Consider the following 20293-nt stretch of genomic DNA (forward strand, 5'->3'; position numbering starts at 1 on the left):
AACCGAGCAGAGCAACATCTAAGTGTTGAGCAGCGTCTAACATCTCTTCGGTTTCAGAGGCAACAAATAACAGACCTGCTGTCAACATTTTCTTGTCTGGCAAGCAGCCCAACTGCAAAACGCATCAGAAGCAAAAGACGGAGTTCAATTGCCACCTCTGCCCTTCTGATAATAATTCGATGAGAAGAAGGAAACATTGAGTGAGTACATAACACAGCTGCATCAACACTTCGACGCCAGAAATTCACAGATGAATCACTACAGCATTTTTCTTTTCATGTGAACGAGTTTATACATACCAGCTATTACTGAAATTATTTTCGCTCAGTGACCCCCAAACCAATCCTACGATATTATAATTGAAAGATTGAATTTTTCGAAAGTCAAATACATGTTGCTGCTGAAAAGTATAAATTTTTCTGTATACAACGTCATAGTGATCAGTTCAATAAAGAATGGATTGCGGGATTGCAGGGTATAGCTAGAGACTGTAAATTTAATTTGCATCAGTGGCGCAACTTGTCAAGATGAAATGCTGCGCGATGCTATTATTAAGAATCTATTAGATCGGAGATTGGGGGCCGAAATTCTAAAGCATCGCAATTCTAGCCTCAGTAAAGTTGTAGATGAACGTAAAGCTCAAGATTTAGCGAAGCAAGATTTCTGTCTACCAGTTATTGCTTCACTTGTGACATACCGTGCCCCAGCCACACCAACGGCCCCAGCATTCGCCGGTCAGCACCGCATAAACAAGGCCGGACACACAACTGCATAAAGCATTAGCCACGCCGGTGCAAAGCTAATTCCACTGCTTCACGTTCCCTCACAGTAAAGGCAGATGTGTATTCCTACGTCACCCATCATCAGAAGAATTGCTTCCTCAGACAAGCTTAATGCAATTTTTATAATCGCACCTGATATACCAAATCGATCTGCCTGTAAAAGGTAGAAAACCCTCCTCCTTTTCACGGGGGTATAACGTAAAGAAGGAACAGATGGAAATACATAAATGCCATTTCGTATTCAGATTCTGCTCCCCATTCTGCTAAAAATAAAACAATCGAAGACGCAGAAAACGCACACACAAAAGTTCAAGGCAAATCCCACACACTTCAAAAAGGCTCTCCCAATCTTAAAATTCACGAAAGCGCTCTAGTGCGCGTGTGAAAACAGAGAATAGTTTTTTAAAACACAGAACGAACATTTGCATTTAGAGAACTGTGGACTGCACTGAAAATTTGTAACTAGTCAGTGCCTTTTCAACAATCTACATCTACATGGATACTCCGCAAATCACATTTAAGTGCCTGGCAGATGGTTCATCGAACTACCTTCACAATTCTCTATTATTCCAATCTCGTATAGCACGCGGAAAGAACGAAAACCTATATCCTTCCGTACAAGCTCTGATTTCCCTTATTTTATCGAGGTGATCGTTTCACCCTATGTAGATCGATGTCAACAAAATATTTTCGCATTCTGAGGAGAAAGTTGGTGATTGGAATCTCGTGAGAAGATTCCGTCGCAACGAAAAACGCCTTTCTTTTAATGATGTCCAGCCCAAATCCTGTATCATTTCTGTGACACTCTCTCCCATATTTCGCGTTAATACAAAACGTGCTGTCCCTCTTTGAACTTTTTTGCTGTACTCCGTCAGTCCTATCTGGTAAGGATCCCACACCGCGCAGCAGTATTCTTAAAGAGGACGGACAAGCGTAGTGTAGGCTGTCTCCTTAGTAGATGTGTTACATGATGTCCGGCCAATGAAACGCAGTCTTTGGTTAGCTTTCCCCACAACATTTTCTGTGTGTTCCTTCCAATTTAAGTTATTCGTAATTGTAATTCCTAGGTATTTAGTTGAATTTACGGTTTTTAGATTAGACTGATTTAGCGTGTAACCGAAGTTTAACGAATTTCTTTTAGCACTCATGTGGATGACCTCAAACTTTTTGTTATTTAGGGTCAACTGCCAATTTTCGCACCATTCAGATATCTTTTCTAAATCGTTTTTCAATTTGTTTTGATCTTCTGATGACTTTATTAGTCGATAAATGACAGCGTCGTCTGCAAAAAACCTAAGACGGCTGCTCAGATTGTCTTCCAAATTGTTTATATACATAAGGAACAGCAAAGGGCCTATAACACTACCTTGTGGAACGCCAGAAATCACTTCTGTTTTACTCTATGACTTTCCGGCAATTACTACGAACTGTGACCTCTCTGACAGGAAATCACAAATCCAGTCACATAACTGATACGATATTCCACAAGCACGCAATTTGACTACAAGCCGCTTGTGTGGTAGAGTGTCAATATACTGGAGCTTCTGTTACGTTGTTTAACCTAGATGCAAGTGAAAAAATTGGCGAACCACCTTTGCCGACATCAAGTCTGCATCTCACTGTATGCAACGGAGACAGCATTTCTATGCTTCAAACATGCCACTTAACTGCAAAATACAAAATCGACTACGGAAGTAGCGCAAACACACAAATAGTAAAAGTTAATGGTTTAAATTAAAATACATACAGCATACTTACAAGAAAAGCTTTCACATATAATAGATTGACAAAAATGTTTTCCTGGTACTTCCGAGGGCGTGATAGGCAGAGTCTTACAAACACAGCTTAAACTGCAGCAGTTGAATATTTCCGACAAGCACGATTACAAATTTCAGTCCGTGCACCTAACATTTCTTCGGTTGCCTGCTGAGAACAAGTCCCGTTGAGCACTACTTCCTTTCCATGGAAAAGCCAACTATGTGAGCAGCTGCTCGGGAAAACACTTCACACTTTTTTTTAAGGATAATAACACTTTTTGTCATCGTTATTGCATAATTTGTAATCTTTGAAAGAACTAAAATAAATATGAAAATTAACATTAAAATTTGGTCCTTTTTTAGGGTTCGTCACCCTTTGAGATATATCAAACACGAATGTACCAGCAAAATATATTTTTTCGAGTGGCTAGTCCTCAGTGTTACGTTTTGAATGAGAGTCTAACGCTCCGTGATTTACGAAATTCATCTCACATTCTCACATGTAATGTAATTCATCTTGCGTAAAAGGAAATTTACTTGAAAGTAACGCTTCTCAAATCACAATTCGCAATATTTTCCCGCAATGTTACAAACGGAAACAGTTGTGACGGCACGCTCATAGAGGCGAGGCCTACGAGAAGCAAAGGTTTCTGTGCTTGAAATTGGGTCATTGATATGGTTATGAGAATGGCTGACCCACGGAAGAGAGGGAGAGGGAGGCTATAGTGCCACGTTTCATAATCATTGAGATCATTAGAGGTGGAGCACACACTCTGACAGGCAAGCCTGAGAAACCCAGTCGGCTGTAGAATCGGCAGGATCCTAGAAGAAGAGTGGTTATGACTATTTCCTGTGGTTAATCATCAATCGTGTAATCAAATTCACGATGCATACATAATATGTCACATTTGTAGCTGTGATGGTGAAACGTGTAGAGTGCTAGACTCCAGTCCCGGTGGTCGTAGGTTCATCCCAGATGGGGGATGGGATTTCCTCCTTGTTCCAGTTTCTCCAAGACGGCCGCTGGTCCACTCAACCCAAAAATCAACGTAAGCCGTGGATTTGCTTAGCGAATCTTCAGGGGCAAACAATTAACATGCATTGATTTCTGCCAATTTACTCTGCAGTCGTTGACACAGTCTGATGACTCCAAATACAGATCTTGTGAAAAATTCCGATTGCGAACTTCTAAATCAAGCATCGACGAAGGCAGTGTATATGATTAGCTTATCTTCAAAGACAAAAAATTAACACACTAATTTCTAACACTCTAACCGGCAATCGTTAACGCTACTACAGATCTTGTGAATAATTACGATACCTGATTTCTATATTAAACATCAACGGAATCTCTGGATTTTATTAGTGTATCATCAACGACAAAACATTGATATACTTTGATTTTCGCCACTTGATCCCGGAATCGTTAAAATGTCAAAGAGTTACTTTCTTGAACTGAGTAACTTCAGAGTTGTTATATTGGAGCATGGAGACGTTAACGGTTTTGTTCTACGGGCAGAGTCAACATTTAAAATAGCTAACAGTAACTGCGTGATTCATTGAACATATAAATAAACGGGTATTGTAAAGAGATCCAAGTCAACATTTCTCGAAGTAGATCAACGGCAAACAAGTTTTCTTCAAAATACTCGTCAGAAAAGTCTTACCAGATTACTTAAATAACATCTCAAATACCGGTGAATTCCAAGTCACGTACTCCATTAACAGCAGTGCTACGCTGTTAAAACGATAGACTGGGCACCAGTATCTAAAATACATACTTGAATTGTAAGGAACGCAATCTGAATGGCCATGATACCCAGCCCCACGACGGAAAAGCTGTGAAATATTATATAATGGGAAGTGTGTACTCACTCGGGTACTTCCGCTTGTGTTCAGCGTCCACTTGCCTAGCTTGGGCGAAGTACTGGTCCTTGTCGGCCTTGGTCATTGATTTCCACATTGCACCGAGCCTGTAACACGGAGAAATTCGCCGTAAATAATTTAGATAGTAATGCTTTTTAGCCACGCTACGGATCGATGCTAGATTCAAACGTTTCCTGAATTACAAAATACCAAATGATCCCGAGAAAACAATGAACGCCAAAAATCATCATTTGATGTGTCAAAAGCCGACAGTTTTCCGCATAGCAGGTGATGAGGATGACGCCACAAAATACTTCAAGCGAAATCCAAACTGGGTGGACTGAGTAGTTCAGTAGATGCTGTTGCCAGTCCCAAGCCTACATAAAGGAAGAGAGTTGGAGTACAGGCGAACCGTAAAAATGTACCCATCCAGTGGATACCAAGCTTTTGAGGTGCTGGTCTCTTTCTTCTGATATTTACCTTACTTCTAGGCAAGGGGATAAGAGAATGAAAAATTCGATAGAATGCAGCGAAGCATACGTGAATATCAGAAAGATAGATGGCACCTACGAGAAATTAAAGAATTCTTTGGAGAAAAGAGATGCATCTGTACGAATATCAAGGCAGGCCGGTACTAAGCAAAGAAGAGAAAGCTGAAAACTGAAAGGACATGTATTAGGGCTGTACAAAGGGAACAAACTTGAAAACAATTCTATGGAGAGACAAGAAGAAGAAGAAGAAGAAGCAGATGGAGATGAGATAGGATATACAATATTGCGAATAGAATTCGACAGAGCACTGAAAGACCTACGTCGAAACAAGGCACCTGAGAACTGTTCAGATTCTTAAGAGAGCAAACCATGACCTACAATGGAACATTACCAATCATCAATAGACGATCTTGATGAAAGTTGGCGGATGTGTAGAGGGTCAAAATAATGTAATACGTTATTTTTTTGTTTGCGCCTAGTTTTACTTTTAAGGGGTAAAATACACCCTGAAAAGTAGTTTGGCATAATAGGTTTGGAGGGTATCAAGTTTTAGCAACAACTTGATATGCTTCAGGCACTAAAATAAAATCGTGGAGTCCTAAATAAAGAAAAGAAATAAATTTAATAAGTATTCAGCTTCACAAAAATTATGTAGCAAATAAATTTAATAAACATTCAGCTTCACAAAAAATATGTAGCAGTCTCTAGTACAGTTAAATAGTTAAATTTAGCAATTAACCTGTCACAGATAGGTTTCAAATCACCAAATAAACAGCGGAATAAATATTTAAACACTGCAGACATAATCAAGAAAATTTCAAATTTAAGGCGCAATTTTTGCACCTTACCCAAAGAGACGCCAAAACGAAAACAAAGTTTTTCTAAAAGAATGAAACGTGCTCTATTGAATAGTGTTAATGAATGTAATGTGACAGGTGTCCATTTTGAGACACATGACTTTGAACTCGGGTATATTTTGATACATTCATGTTTTTTAGCCAATTTACAGGATGGTAGCACGGTTATTCAACACACAAGACAGGCCTAATTTGTGATTACTAAACACCCAGACAGACAGCAGTTTGGCAAAAAACCAGGTCCATAGCGCACTTTCTCCACTACATATGCCTTGTTAAAGTATGGGAAAAATTTCTCGCGACATGATCTGTCGCCCACTTTGAACTGAGATTATGCCAAATGCATTGTTTTCCGAACTCTACTTCCATCATTTTTGTGTAGGGCACAAAAAGTTGTACGACTATACCCAGAAGCAAGAGTCTAGCTCTTTTACATTAGGAACAGTGGAATGCCAAACTTGATGATTTCTTCGCGACTTTTCAGTCTCGGTAAAAGTGCTCTTCACAAAAGTGGCTCCAGCACCTCAACCAAGTTACAGGTGAGCCCTGAAGCTCTGCATAAGTTCACGTACGGCCCTCAGGTACAAACTGTACAAAATTCATCAAAATTGAAGATGGCTGAGCTCGGAGCCCTAGGACACTTCACGTGGAATGACCCTAATGAGTTTTGCTATATGGTAAGCAAAACAACTGGTGATTGTTGAAGTAGAGAGGGCATAAAATGAAGACTCGGGACATAAAATGTAGACTAGCTATGGCAAAGAAAGCGTTTCTGAAGAAGAGAAATTTGTTGACATCGAGTATAGGTATAAGTCACTTTTGAAAGTATTTGTATCATGTGTAACCCTGTATGGAAGTGAAACATGGACGATAAACCGTTTAGACAAGATGAGAATAGGAGTTTTCGAAATGTGGTGCTACAGAAGACTGCTGTAGATTAGATGGGTAGATCACGTAACTAATGAGAAAGTACTGAACAGAATTGGGGAGAAGAGGAATTTGTGGCACAACTTGATTAGAAAAAGGGATCGGTGGGTAGGGCAAGTTTTGAGGCATTAAGGGATTACCAACTTAGTATTGCAGGGAAACGTGGAAGGAAAAAAATCGTAGAAGGAGACCAAGAGCTGAATACAGTAAGGAGATTCAGAAGGATGCAAATTGCAGTAGTTACTTGGAGATGAAGAGGCTTGCACAGGATAGAGTAACATGGAGAGCTGTATCAAACCAGTCTCGACTGAAGACCACAACAACAACAACAACAATACTAAACCACAGTGGCATGTATTATTTTAAAATAACTATAACTATACTTCATTCATGTCGATGGAATTATTTAAGCTTTGTGACCATGTTCTGAATTTAAGAAATAAATGATGTAAGCATCTGAATGTGAAAGTGTTTAGGGAAAATGATATGTTTATTACTACGCTTTGTGTGTCAGACAAATTTCCAGCAAAAATGATTAAGGTAAGTGACCTAATCTCACTGGCACATCCAAAAGATAATACTCTAGATACTTCAGATCAATGTAATGCACCTGATGATGGCAGCATGCTACTGAAACGGATCGTACTAATAAATATTAGTAAAGAATGACTGAAGCAGTTAAAAAATTGTTTCATAAATACAACTATTTCTTGAAATAGGGATGTGGGCCATTTTTCACTCAAATACGGTCAGAGAGTTCTATTTGCTGTATATTGACTTCGAGGACTTTAAGATTCGAGAGCTGTTACGAATAAATAATTCGAGTTTTTTACAAGAGATGCCTCTGGACGCGTGCATATCATTCGAGTCTTGTTATCGGAGAAATTCTATTTTTTAAGTTCTATTGCTCAATGGTAAAGCCTGACTACAAATGCAAAGGTCTTGTTCGATCCCCAGTCAGTCCTAGCGTTTTTATCTATCACTTGCCACTTCTTTCCCCTCAGGGCAATTTTTGTTGATCTGAAAACTGCCGAACAGCACCGTGGTTCGGAATCCAAGTTAAACTGTAAGTCCCCTCTTGTCTGCCTGGGTTACGTCAGCTCAAAGTTCGGAGGAAGGCAACGGCATACCACCTCCAACAGGACAGTACCTAGTGTAGCACTGTGGTATTCAAACCAATCTTCGGACTGATGACTACTTACTCATAATTTTATAATGAAAGCAACATCTTTCATCTTCATTTTTAATTACCAATTGCAAGAAAATGTGAGTATTCATAATGAACTAAAATTTAATATAACAATATGAAACAACAAATAGAAAATAAAATCCTTTTTCTTTCTACTCTTTACGAATGAATACGTAAGCATAACATCTAAAACAGTTTATTCATTCGAGGGGACCTCAAAAAATAATTAATAATTAGTATGGCAGATCAAATACATGTTATCGAATACTTCACTACACATGAAACTGACACATATGCATGACACTATTTTGCAACAAAGTCGCCAAGTCTCTGTAAACAAAAATCTGAATGTTCCACCAATTCTTTTATTCTTTGACAACAGAAAACCGGTGCTTGGCAGCGGTGCCCTTCGGAAACCGCTGGGCGCACAGCCTCGTCGTTGGAAAGTCTCTTTCCCCCAGCAGTTATTTGAACTTGCCGTAAAAATTGCCTGGAGCCTCTCGTCTGTGGTCGATGTCGATGTCTTTCCTTCCTGATCAGCAACATCCACGTCTGTGCAGCCTCGGTAAAATTTTTGACACAATTTCACTGCGGTTGGACGCGATATTGCATTGGTCCACATACCAATCACACTAAATCTGTGGGCAATTTAGACGTTTTGCCCACAAGAATCGTACTGTTGCCCCGTTTGAGTACGTTTCCGGCTACTACGTCACTACACTCACATCCTGTTATGTGTTACCTGTACGGCAGCAGAATCCGCCCCAATAGCTGAACGGCTGCCGGCACGGTAGCTCAGCGTGTTCGGTCAGAGGGTTAGCTGCCCTCTGTAATAATAAAAAACTGAGTTAATCTATCAACAACAAACTTAAAACGGGTGTCTAACGACGCCCGCCCCGAGCAGATGCAACGAACGAAAGCGAACAAAAATGAGATTTAAAAAATAAAAAGGTCAGCGCGTTGGAATGCTACCCACGGAGCCCCGGGTTCGATTCCCGGCTAGGGTGGGAGATTTTCTCCCCTCAGCGACTGAGTGTTGTGCTATCCTCTTCATCATTTCATCCACATTGTCGACGCGCAAGTCGCCCAATATAAGTCTTGCACTTGGCGGCCAAATTTCCGGCCACTGACGCCATACGATCATTTATTACTTTTTGAAGTCCCTTACGTATACAGCTTTTGGGTAAAATTGAAACAGGGGATAGTGGGTCCACAACACATTACATCAAAATAGGAAACTAATGGTCGGAAATGCGTATTTACTGTGTTATGCACATACACAGCGTACACCACATAAAGACAAAGTACACAGTAACTGTTCAAAGCGACGACCACCAGTATCAATGCATGTATTGGGATGGCGTATACAGTTCTGCTTCACTCTCGCAAAAATCCTGGGTGTCTATTGTAAACTGAAACAGGCAGCGGGTGAAAAACAGCGTCACCCCTGGCCACCAAACAGACTTGATGTACATAATTTAGCTCATAGCACGTGTCGTGTGACGACCGCACCGGCGCGTTAGCCTGTACCAAACGCACACCACTATCACCTGATGTCAGTTGTCCATTGCATCAGACAGCTTGTGATGTGTTAGTGGTGAGGCGTGTTACTGTGTACAGTGCACCACGCGCAGTCAAAAATGGAAAGTTACTCATCACGAAAGTTGGCACACATGCATTTAACGTACGGTGCGGCAGGATGTAGTGCTCCAACGGGGGTTACCCTAATCGGAAGAATTTTATCTCCGTGGATTCCAACTTACGAGTGGCAGGGTCGTTCGCACCACAGAGAACCGGCCAAGATTCCCGCCATGACACATCCAAACACCAGACTTAGGTTGCACTGCCCATCACCTAGCAATAAGCACCCGTCAACTTGCCCGTCAAATGCACACTTCGCAGAATGCAGCGAGGAGAGTACTGGTGGAACATGTATTACACCCCCATCATAAAGATCGTGTGCAAGCACTGAGAGCAATGGATTTTGAGCCCCACGTTCACTTCCGTAAATGGTTTGTCCACCACAGTCTTGTAGTTCCGAACTTTGTAGTTTGTGTTGTTCACGGATGAGGCTTCATTCACCCGTGATGATGTTTTAAACAACCGCTACATCCATGTCTGGGATGAGGGCAATCCCCGCACCGACCACATCGGTAGCCACCAGGCACGACTCTCTTGTCAATGTATTATCTTTAAGGTCGTTAGCGATTTAGCTCAAACTAGTGTTGTAGGGAATCGAGTGTGACCCTTCTGCAAGAATTATCCAGACATTCGCTCAAAGTAATTCAGGAAATCCGTGGGAAACAAACTCTAATTCGTCTCGACAGATGGTTAACTGAACTTGTGTGTGTGTGTGTGTCAGTCATTATTGTTTTGAGTAAAGTTTCTCTTCCTTAAGTATTGTGGCAACCAATAATTTACGTTTCATAGACGGTGGAGACCTGATTGACGTCATGGTGCATCCACTCTCGTTGCATTACCAAAGTAATGAGGATGCTCCTCTGTCTGTTAAAATTCTGATATTAACAGATGCTAAAGTTCTAGTAAGTACGAGGAAAGAAACGGCTCACACATTCGACTTGAATTGTTTCGATGAAACACTACTGTGCTGAACTGTAGTGGTCGTATTAGAATCTACCTTTTATCGTTGCTGCTACTCTACTGTGCTAATCTGTAATGGTCGTATTAGAATCTATCTTTTATCGTTGCTGCTACTCGTGTGATGGATTTCCTCCAAGATCAATATTGACACTGTGCTAACAGTTAAAAATACAGTACAAAAATGGTTTTACGCCATTTTCCATAAAAATTTCGGCAGTGGTGACTATGATGTGAGGTTCGTTTATTTGTGACTCATAATTAGTAACTTTTAACTTCAACTGTCAGCGTATTTATATCAGGATTTCCCCTCATCGTTCTCATTTTGAGCGGCATCACAATTGATCCATAACGTTCGTTTACGGAAAAATGACACAGTTGGAAAATGGCAAAGTTGAGAAAAAAATTGTATTAATTTTATACTTTAAGTCCCTCTGGATTACCATAAATTACCAAGAAAGTGTGGTATGAAACCTTATATGCTGCCTCTACTGGTCCACGTTCCAAGGTGTTCCTGCGAGATGTGCTGCCACTGTTCTTTGAGACAGTATTATGAATACTTAGATTTTCATGCGATTAGCAATTAAAACGGAATGACGTAATTTTTATTATAAATTTGGATTAATATTTGTTAATTAATATTTCAACATGATAATAAATGCAAAATGCAAACAAAAATAGAGTTTGTCCAACGAGAATCGAACCAGTGACCTTGGGGTAACAAAACTACAACGCTATACACGTGCACTCTGTCAATATCATAATATCTTTTTTCCGCGAATCGATGTGGTTTCAACACGACGGTACACCAGGCCACTTCGATGCTAATGTTCGCTAGCACCGGAATAACACGTACTCTCATCGTTGGATTGGAAGTGGGAGGTCCTGTCCCGTGGCCACGGCGGTCGTCCGATCTCACACCTCTGAACTTTTCCCCCCGAGGCTACAAGACGCCGGTGTATGAAGTCAAAAAGATACGGATGAAGACCGACTTGTTACGGTCCAAGCTGCCTGTCTTCTGGTTCAGGGATCATTGAGAGAGTCATGCGCCGTTGCCACGCATGAATTGAGACTGGCGGTCGTCAGTTTGAACAATTAGTCTGAGCTACGTTGTTGTTACGTGGTGTATGCTGTGTTGTATGTCCACAACATAATAAATATCCCACCATTAGGTCCCGCCCGAACAGTCTGTGAAGGTCCAACGGTATCGACCGGCCGTCGTCTCATCCTCAGATGGGGAGATGGAAGTGCATGTGGTCAGCACACCGCTCTCCCGGCCGAATGTCCGTTTACGAGACCGGAGCCGCCACTTCTCAACCAAGTAGCTCCTCAGTTTGTCTCACAAGGGCTGAGTGCACCCCGCTCACCAACGGCCCTCGGCAACCGGTTGTCACCCATTCAAATACTAGCCCAACCGATGCTACCACTGCGGCAAGGACGTTGGCCCATTGGTTCCCTACCTTAATATAATCGTTTTCGGACCCACTATCACCTGTTTCAGTTTGACCCAAAAGGCTTTGAACATCCTGTTTATGATTGTATCAGACAGCAACATGACATTTCGAATTTTTGTACCAAATTGCAATATGTTATGAATACTTAGATTTTCATGCGATTAGGAATTAAAACAGAATGATGCAATTTTTATTACAAATTTGGATTAATATATGTTAATTAATATTTCGAAACGATAATAAATGCGCAATTCAAAGAAAAATAGAGTGCGTCTAACAAGAAGCGAACCAGTGACCTCTCGGTTACAAGACTACAGCGCTGCACACGCACTCTCTGTCAACATCTCAAGTTTGTACTCAACATCGCTCGGAAATTTTCAGTTATCGCTTATTTCACGTCTGGCAATGATTTAGTCATATGAAAAACGTCAAGCTGTAGCGTGGTAACAAGATCATGATCGGAGGAACAAACTGCATACGAGCTCCAACAGAACTATCCCTAGTAAATCCCCATCCTGTTGGAACCAAACTTCTGTTTGAGGATACTTTCCTTTTGTTCTTGCAGCGTGGAGTAGCCGCGTGGACTGGGGCGTTCGGTCACGGTTCGCGCGGCTCCTCCCGTCGGAGGTTCGAGTCCTCCCTCGGGCATAGCTGTGTGTGTTGTCCTTAGCGTAAGTTAGTTTAAGTTAGATTAAGTAGTGTGTAAGCTTAGGGACCGATGACCTCAGCAGTTTGGTCCCATAAGATCTTGTCAAAAACTTCCAAAAAAATTTGCGTTTGTTTCTCACACTTTAGGAAGAGGAACTGTGTATTAACAAAGTTTGTATCATTTACAAACTGTTAGATAAACAGGCATTCAAAGTGAATGACTGCAGAGGATTTCACTGATAATTCTGTCTGACGCCTGTCTTCTGCAAATTATCATCATTGCAGATGAGACCTTGTGCTAACAGTTCGATCCACCATAGTGCAGGCAACTATCATCAACGCAGTACACAGCTACCTACATCCATCAAAGTTTTTCAGAAATCTTAAAGTGTGGAACCTGTACACTTGAAACAATTTCAATAAAAAGACTTCGATGATTGTTGCTAGAGTCTTTACATACGTTACTACAAGTGTGTTACGGTGACTGGAGGTTATTTTGAATATGGTTGATGATATTTTTTTTATTTTGAATATGGTTGATGATATTTTTTTGTTACTGGTTTCCATAATACTTACGGAACACAAGCTTTTCTGAAAGCAGTAATGATTGATCCACATAGACATACGCAATCAACAGAGTTCAGTTAACCATCTGTCAAGGTGAATTAGTTTCTGTTTCCAACAGGTTTCCTAAATTACTGCGAGCGAATGTCGGGATAATTCCTGCAAAAAGGTCACATTCGATTCCCTACAACACTAGTTTGTGCCAAATCTCTAATACAACACTGGTTTGTGCTAAATCTCTAACGACCTCAAAGCCGACGGGATGTTGAACCCCACCCCTCTCTTTCCTTCAAGTTCGGAGGTACTTTCAACTCAGAAAGGAGCTCACGCGAAATTGTGTTTTCGACTTACGCGTGGCATCCATCGCTATTGTTCCGTTCCCCAACTATATTAAGTTACGGCCGAAGTTAGTAACGTTATATTACTTTTTACGTCAGAGTCAAAGTATTACTCGCCTACCAGAAAGTTACATTCTGGATACTGTCCACAATTTGTTACGCTTTAGGGTATTATCTTTCTTCTATTTTTCACCAATATCGTATCGCATTCTTCGGCTCTTAGGTCCTTAAAATGATATTCTTATATGTATATTACCTAACTTCAAAGCGAAATAATGACATAAAACAGCTTGTTACATGTTTTTTACTTCTTGTACTTGTTTTAGCAGGGTTCCATGTTTATCACAATAAAGACTCACAAACATTTATTTCACAATTTACAAATATCAGTATTACAACCTATATTCAATAAACTTTAATGGAATTAAATCGTCTCAGTTAATCAGTACCAATAAAATACTTACAACGTTCTCCATAACTAACATGGGTCCACACAATGACTCTGTGGAGACGGATGAAATGCACAAACATGGGGAAAAAACAAGATAATCAAGTTATGCTGCTCCCAATGTGACCAAATGTCTCAAGATAACTGTATTTGACTGTCATCTCAAAACAGGTTTCCACAACAGCTGTGTCATAAGAGATTTGTAAGGTTGGTACCGTTTTAGACACGCAGTTGAGTGGATCTATAAAGCGTGTAATAAATATGAGGCTTCATGACTCCATTTGTAGGCATTAAAGCCACTCGTTGCCCATCTGTACAGTTCCAGATTAGTTAGCTCACTATAATTATGTGTTGTTATTGTAACTAACTTCATAAAGATTGTTAATTGCACTATCCATTCAAGCCCAACACCTGAATCTGAATAATAGTTAGCTGACACATTGCTTGTTGCAAAAATAAATAAAATTCTGACCTGACGTACTTCAAGCAAACTTAAAGCACAAACCGATTTATAACTCTTCCCTAATAGAATCTAGCACTATCCTGCTATGACATCTCATTAAATTTTTTTTTACTGTGGTGTGAAGGATATGTACAAGACACAATAATCAATTTTATGGGGGAAGTGCAATGGTAGAAATCGTGACAAAAAAGCTTATCATACTGCAGCGTCAGATTCATCATGAAACAACAAAAATTATAATCTATCTCATCTTACGAAACTCAAACCGTAACACAATTTCTGATCTGTAATCTTGCTTTAAATTAATAACGCATGTTGTAAGACACTACGACCATGGACTAACAAGAAACCAAATCAATAAACATGTTAAAAGGCAACAATATGCTATGGTAACACTCCATAACCCATCCACGAAGAAGGTTTAGATTTGGAACTGCAGAGATTAGGTTCGGGGCTGTGGATGTCAAAAGATGACATTGCACCAACAGACTCCTTATGGCAAGACAGTAAAGCACCTGGGAATCGAGTGGTGAAGGGGTTGAGACTAGTCTGAATGTTGGAGAATGTTCGACAGCGTTCTCAAATGTCCCATTATCGTGTTTTGGGGATAGTTCCAGTTGTGTATAGAGCGTGCCAGGAGGTACGGTCAACATTCAGGAATATGACAGGAACGATCATTCGAAGCAAAAAGTCTAGTAAACAGGCGATTCAAACTGCTTACCTTTGGGGATATGAGCACTTCTTCATCCTCGATTGTGTGAGACAGATCTCCTCTACCACAAGCTCTTTATTTTTTATATTTTGAAAGGTGGCTGTATCAACTAAAAAAATATAAAAATGTATAGGAAACATGTGGTCTAAAGTGCACATCTCAAGAGCTATGAGCACTTGTTCATCTTTGCTACTGCGAAATACAGCTCTTCCGCTGAAGTTCTTAAGGTATACATTTATAAACCGTGTTCATTAGATATCTTTTCTTGTTTTGGTTCATATTGCCTCCTCCCAAAATATGGGATGCAAAGAGCTTGCAGCAGAAGAGGTTTTTTTAACAATATCGAAGATGAATACGTGCGCACTGCTCTTAGGTATGCCTTTGAAGAATCCATGTTTACTAGTCTGTTTTGCTTCGAATGATCGTTCCTGTCGTATCCCTGAATATTCACCATTTCTCTTGGGACAACCTGTATATAGGAGGTGACGAGACACATGCATCAGTGTACAGTACTTATGGAAATCAGTTACAGTGTATCAAGGAAAAGTGAAACAAATTTTAGTGAAGGTGGCGGGCTTTCAAATAACTACGCACCCTCCGACTCAACGTTAAAATTTTGAAAGTTTTGGCTGTATCGTTGCCTAGGAACTGGGATACGTAGTTGCTGCATTTCAGCCAAATACTGCTGAGTCTACAGTATACAATAGGAATGCACACATGAATCGAATGGTCGAAGGTTTCTATCACTCAGCAATTGCGAGTTATGAAAGAAACATAAATTTATAAATGAAAAATTGCAATTAAATAAAATCTGCAGGTACTATCTTAACGACTTTAAATGATGAGTACGATAGTAGAAGTACTTTTGAGAGTGCGGTATATTTCTGCAAAACACTTATTAGTGTAGATGGTCCAGCAATTAAATAAAATATAAGTTGAATAACAGGGAAACAATAGATTCCTACTGCACGTAATTAACTGTGAACAACATAGCTCGCGAAATATTCACTTCTAAGCGCACACTACGTCTTCGCAGTAGAGGCCACGGAAATCTCACAAGTGCACAAGTCGACACTCCGAAGTATTTCTGTCTGCCGCGACCATGCGCAGACCACTCCACTCTCCAAGTCCCCGCGACTGTGCGTCCGTCGCGCCCAGCACTTTCTGTGTGCTGTCCCGTACTGTCCAGAACTCCCGCACTGCCAGAGTCCTCTCCGGAAACGATGCTCACGTACACTCACAAACATATTAAAACACGTACGAAATACTGGATTTACATTTAAATAACTTGAAATTAAATAATATTCCTGCGGGTGGCCCATAAACACGCTCTAAAACACATTATTAGATACATAAACAAATTAAATAAAGATATATCAAAGGAATAGAACAAAAGGTAGGCCAACAGCCTAATGTCTCTGTGTTTTCTAAAACACAGTAAATATTCACCCAATTTCTTCATGAATAGCATATATCGGATGTAAACAAAGACATAAATGAATAAATGTATTTATAAGCATGCTGATACCGTTTTTTCGTGTAACTGTGGAGTTCTTATGGCCCGACGCAATCGATAGTAATCGGCCACTTTGACCTCTAAGAACTCGTGTACTATTCAAGTTACATGCCTGTAATTTACACCTGTTTAGGTTTACACTAATAACTTTCTATAGACAAGTAGATCGACGAAATCGGATGAACCGTTCAGATTTTGGAAATTCGTTGCTGGATGTTACTTGTATAATTTACCGTCACATACTAAACTTTAAACTAATAAAGATATTGAAAATCTGTTTACACCATCAGAATCGTCATGCAAATAATAGTAATTTACATGTTTCTTTTAGAGGTATCATGATTCATCTGACTACTATTAATTTCTATACGAACTTTGAAATGTCTGCCATGATGGTTTCACAAAGTCCGCCATCTTGGCGTACAAGTTTATTTCATTGACACAGCGTCACCAGTCACTCTGCTGGACCATGCGCTGGGGCTACCCCTCTCGTCCGGCTAACGTTCGCCACCACGTCTTTGCTGCCGGATCCGGTTGGCCGAGCGGCCATGCGAACTTAGAATATTTTCAGGGCGCCACAACTCGCCCGTTACCTCACATAGTGAAGTGCTGAAGGTTAGGGACTGCGTATTAAGCGGAAATTTAGTGTATAATATTAACATTTAATACGATGCCGAACGTAAAAGAGGAGGAAATATTAGCAATGGTGATTCAAAATAATGAAATAGAAAGAAACGCAAAGAAATGAAACAGACGAGGAGCGAGAAGCAAATTTAGCTCCACAACGAAAGAGAATAAATAAATTGAAAGAAAACGATGAAATCAGAGTAGTGGGTCGAGTGAGGTACATAACAAACAGACAGAGAGAAACTACTGAAGGGAGAAGGCGTTTTTAATATTTATTTTTACTATTTTCTCAAACGTTTTCAACTGAGCTGGAATGTTCACAGAAAAAACATTAAAATAAAGACCAAGAGAAGCGTGTCTTTTCAGATAGCTGTCAACTAATTTCACGCTCTTGATGAGCTGATGAAATTATTGTAAACGATGTTTCCGGCCGTTACAAAAAGTATACCCCACCAGCTGCTAATAAATTTCATTAGATGTTCAACTACAATAGGATAAGGGAAACTGTAACTTTCACAGCTGCTGCTAAAACTCCTAAGGGCAGGTCCAGCCGCTTAATTATGTTTTTCTGTCCTTCGCGATGGCACCTTTTCTTCGCGAAGAGCAAGAATTGTGTGTTTAGTGTATCTGGTAAATGTAGGTGACTGTAATGGGTGCGTGAAAGTGTGGTGTTACGTTTGCGTTGGATGATTATGAGAAGGGAGAGGATGAAACACTGTGTCCACATACAGTTTACTCTTCCAGAATAGCTCCAGGGACGCAGCCGAGCTTAACGTCCACATTCGACAGACGGATCACACTCGAAAATGTCAAAATGCCCTCACTTCATGAGACACTGTGGGTGGGTTTGGAATCTACTTCAGGACATTGACACAAAGATTGGCGTTCAGAAACTTAACAGCACCACCCCCAGCGGCACGTGGTTTACTCGGGCTGTTATCCACCCAAGTACTCGCCACGCCCGACATCGGTGACGAGACGACAACTGGTGTATTGAGCTAGGTAAGACCATTGGCGCCCTATTTACAGGGTGGCGCACGAAATGTGTTACCATTTTGTTTTCAAATATAATCTTTATTAGAGCCGTCCATGGAGATTTGTACTAACTCAGCACATGCTCAGAATGTCCACCATTTCGTTTCCTAACTTCCTTGAAACGAACACTGAAGTTAGTGATTACCCTACGGCACATGTCTTCCGTAATTTCACTGTAAGCTTCAAGAATAAGTCTTCTGAGCTCCATTAAATCAAGTGGACGTTTCGGGAAAATTTTTTCCTTTAGGTACCCCCAAAGAAAAAAGTCACATGGATTGAGGTCTGGACTATTGGGGGGCCAAATTTGTCCGTCACTGAAGCTACCTGGAAACCTGAGTGAAATGATCCGCATGTCGAAATGCTCGTGTAAAAACTCCAACACAGTGTTTGCAGTATGTGGCCTTGCTCCATCTTGCATGAACCACTGCGTGTTGAAGGGCAAGGCAGTAGCAAGAAGATGTGGAATGAAGCTATTGCGAAGCATGCTCAAATAATGCTCGCTGTTCACAGTTTCTTCAAAGAAAAGGGTCCAATAAGTCCGTGACTGGAAATTACTGCCCACGCTGTAATTCTCGGAGCATAATGTTGTTCATGAAGCACTTGTGGGTTTTCAGTGGCCCAAATGCGTAAATTTTGTTTGTTAACCACACCGTCTAAATGAAAATGCGCCTCGTCTGAAAATCAAACGTTGTTGAGAGTTTCTTCCCTATCCTCCGCCCACTGAGCAAACAGTAGTCTCTGCCGCTTGTGTTCTTCTGTAAGCTTCTGTGCACAGGTCATCTTGTATGGGTACATATGGAGGTCACTTTTAAGAATGCGTTGAACGGAGCGTCTGGATATTCCCAGTTGCACTGCTGCCTTTCTACAAGATTTCCCGGAACTTCTCTGTACAGCAACTCACACCCCTTCAATATTCTCCGGTGAACAAACAGGCTTAGGCCGAGGTCGCTTCGCTTCCAATACTGTTCCTTCCTGTACAAATTTATCGTACAACCTGTGGATGGTCTTCTTGCAAGGGACCCATCGTGTGTTAAACTGTTGTCGAAAACGCCTCTGAGTCACAACAAGGCTTTTCGTTTCATGAAAAAGTAACACAATTGCCGATCGTTGCTGTGTCGTCAGTCTTCCATTGCCAGCCATTGCTGCTTACTAGGCTCCTAGCGGCAGTATCGTGACTTACACGTCATTTCGTAACTCATTTGTTTTTCCAAGCTCTGCTGGTACTGCTGTAGAGATCCCAGCAGGATATCTTATGTGCGTCGTAAATTGTGAAAGAAACAATTGGTAACACATTCCGTGCGCCACCCTGTAGATGCAACAGTAGGCTCGAAGTCCCTCTGTTTCCGCTGAAAAAAAAATCGTCAAGTTGGTAAGGCACTCACCGGACGCTGATGTCCTTGTTGCTCTCGCGCGGGTAGTTGACAGCCAGTTTCTTGCGCCATTCGTTGGCGAAGATCATGAAGGCGTTGGGAGGGCGCGGGATCTTCTGGCGTGTCGTGAATTCCACGGTGGACGGCGACAGTTCGCACACACGAACCGAATCCACCGCTACCACTGAAACATGCGTCAGCATTTTTACTCTTCGCGTGGCAGATAAACAGAGACCACCTCATACTGTGCCACATATGACGTGCTAAAATCTGAGACTGTGTCACATGAAAGAGAAACGAATAGCATCATAGCGCCACTTTTCAAGAAGGGTTGCAGGAAATTATGTCAAAATTATAGTAGATACTTTCTTGTCTCATTTGAGAAAATTCTGGTAAAGAGAGTACGACAGATAGAAGGAAGCGGACAGAGACAGGAACAATGCTTGTAGGGATGAGGAAGGTATACACTGTGCCAAATTTTTGTGTAATCCAGCTCCAAGAGGAACACTACATATACGGTAACGACTTAGTGATAGTGTTCCTGGATGCAACGAAGAATTATGATAATGTGAAAAGAAGCAAGATTTGGAAAGCCGTTTGGAAAAGGAAATTGGAAGGCTGACTTGAGAGGAAAAATAGAAATGCTCAGTT

The 20293-nt window shown here is 40.9% G+C and overlaps 1 protein-coding gene across 1 annotated transcript; it reads right to left on the reverse strand.

The window, feature by feature from the left end:
* Positions 1–4388: 4388 nt before the first annotated feature.
* LOC126419595 (sex-determining region Y protein-like) lies at positions 4389–19845 on the reverse strand. Its single transcript, XM_050086782.1, has 2 exons — positions 19655–19845; positions 4389–4512 (listed from the first exon to the last, which is right to left on the reverse strand). The coding sequence occupies exons 1-2, from the start codon at positions 19843–19845 to the stop codon at positions 4389–4391; spliced, it is 315 nt and encodes a 104-aa protein (XP_049942739.1).
* Positions 19846–20293: the final 448 nt, after the last annotated feature.

This window comes from Schistocerca serialis, chromosome 9 (genome assembly GCF_023864345.2).
Source record: "Schistocerca serialis cubense isolate TAMUIC-IGC-003099 chromosome 9, iqSchSeri2.2, whole genome shotgun sequence".
Classification (NCBI taxonomy): Eukaryota; Metazoa; Arthropoda; class Insecta; order Orthoptera; family Acrididae; genus Schistocerca; species Schistocerca serialis.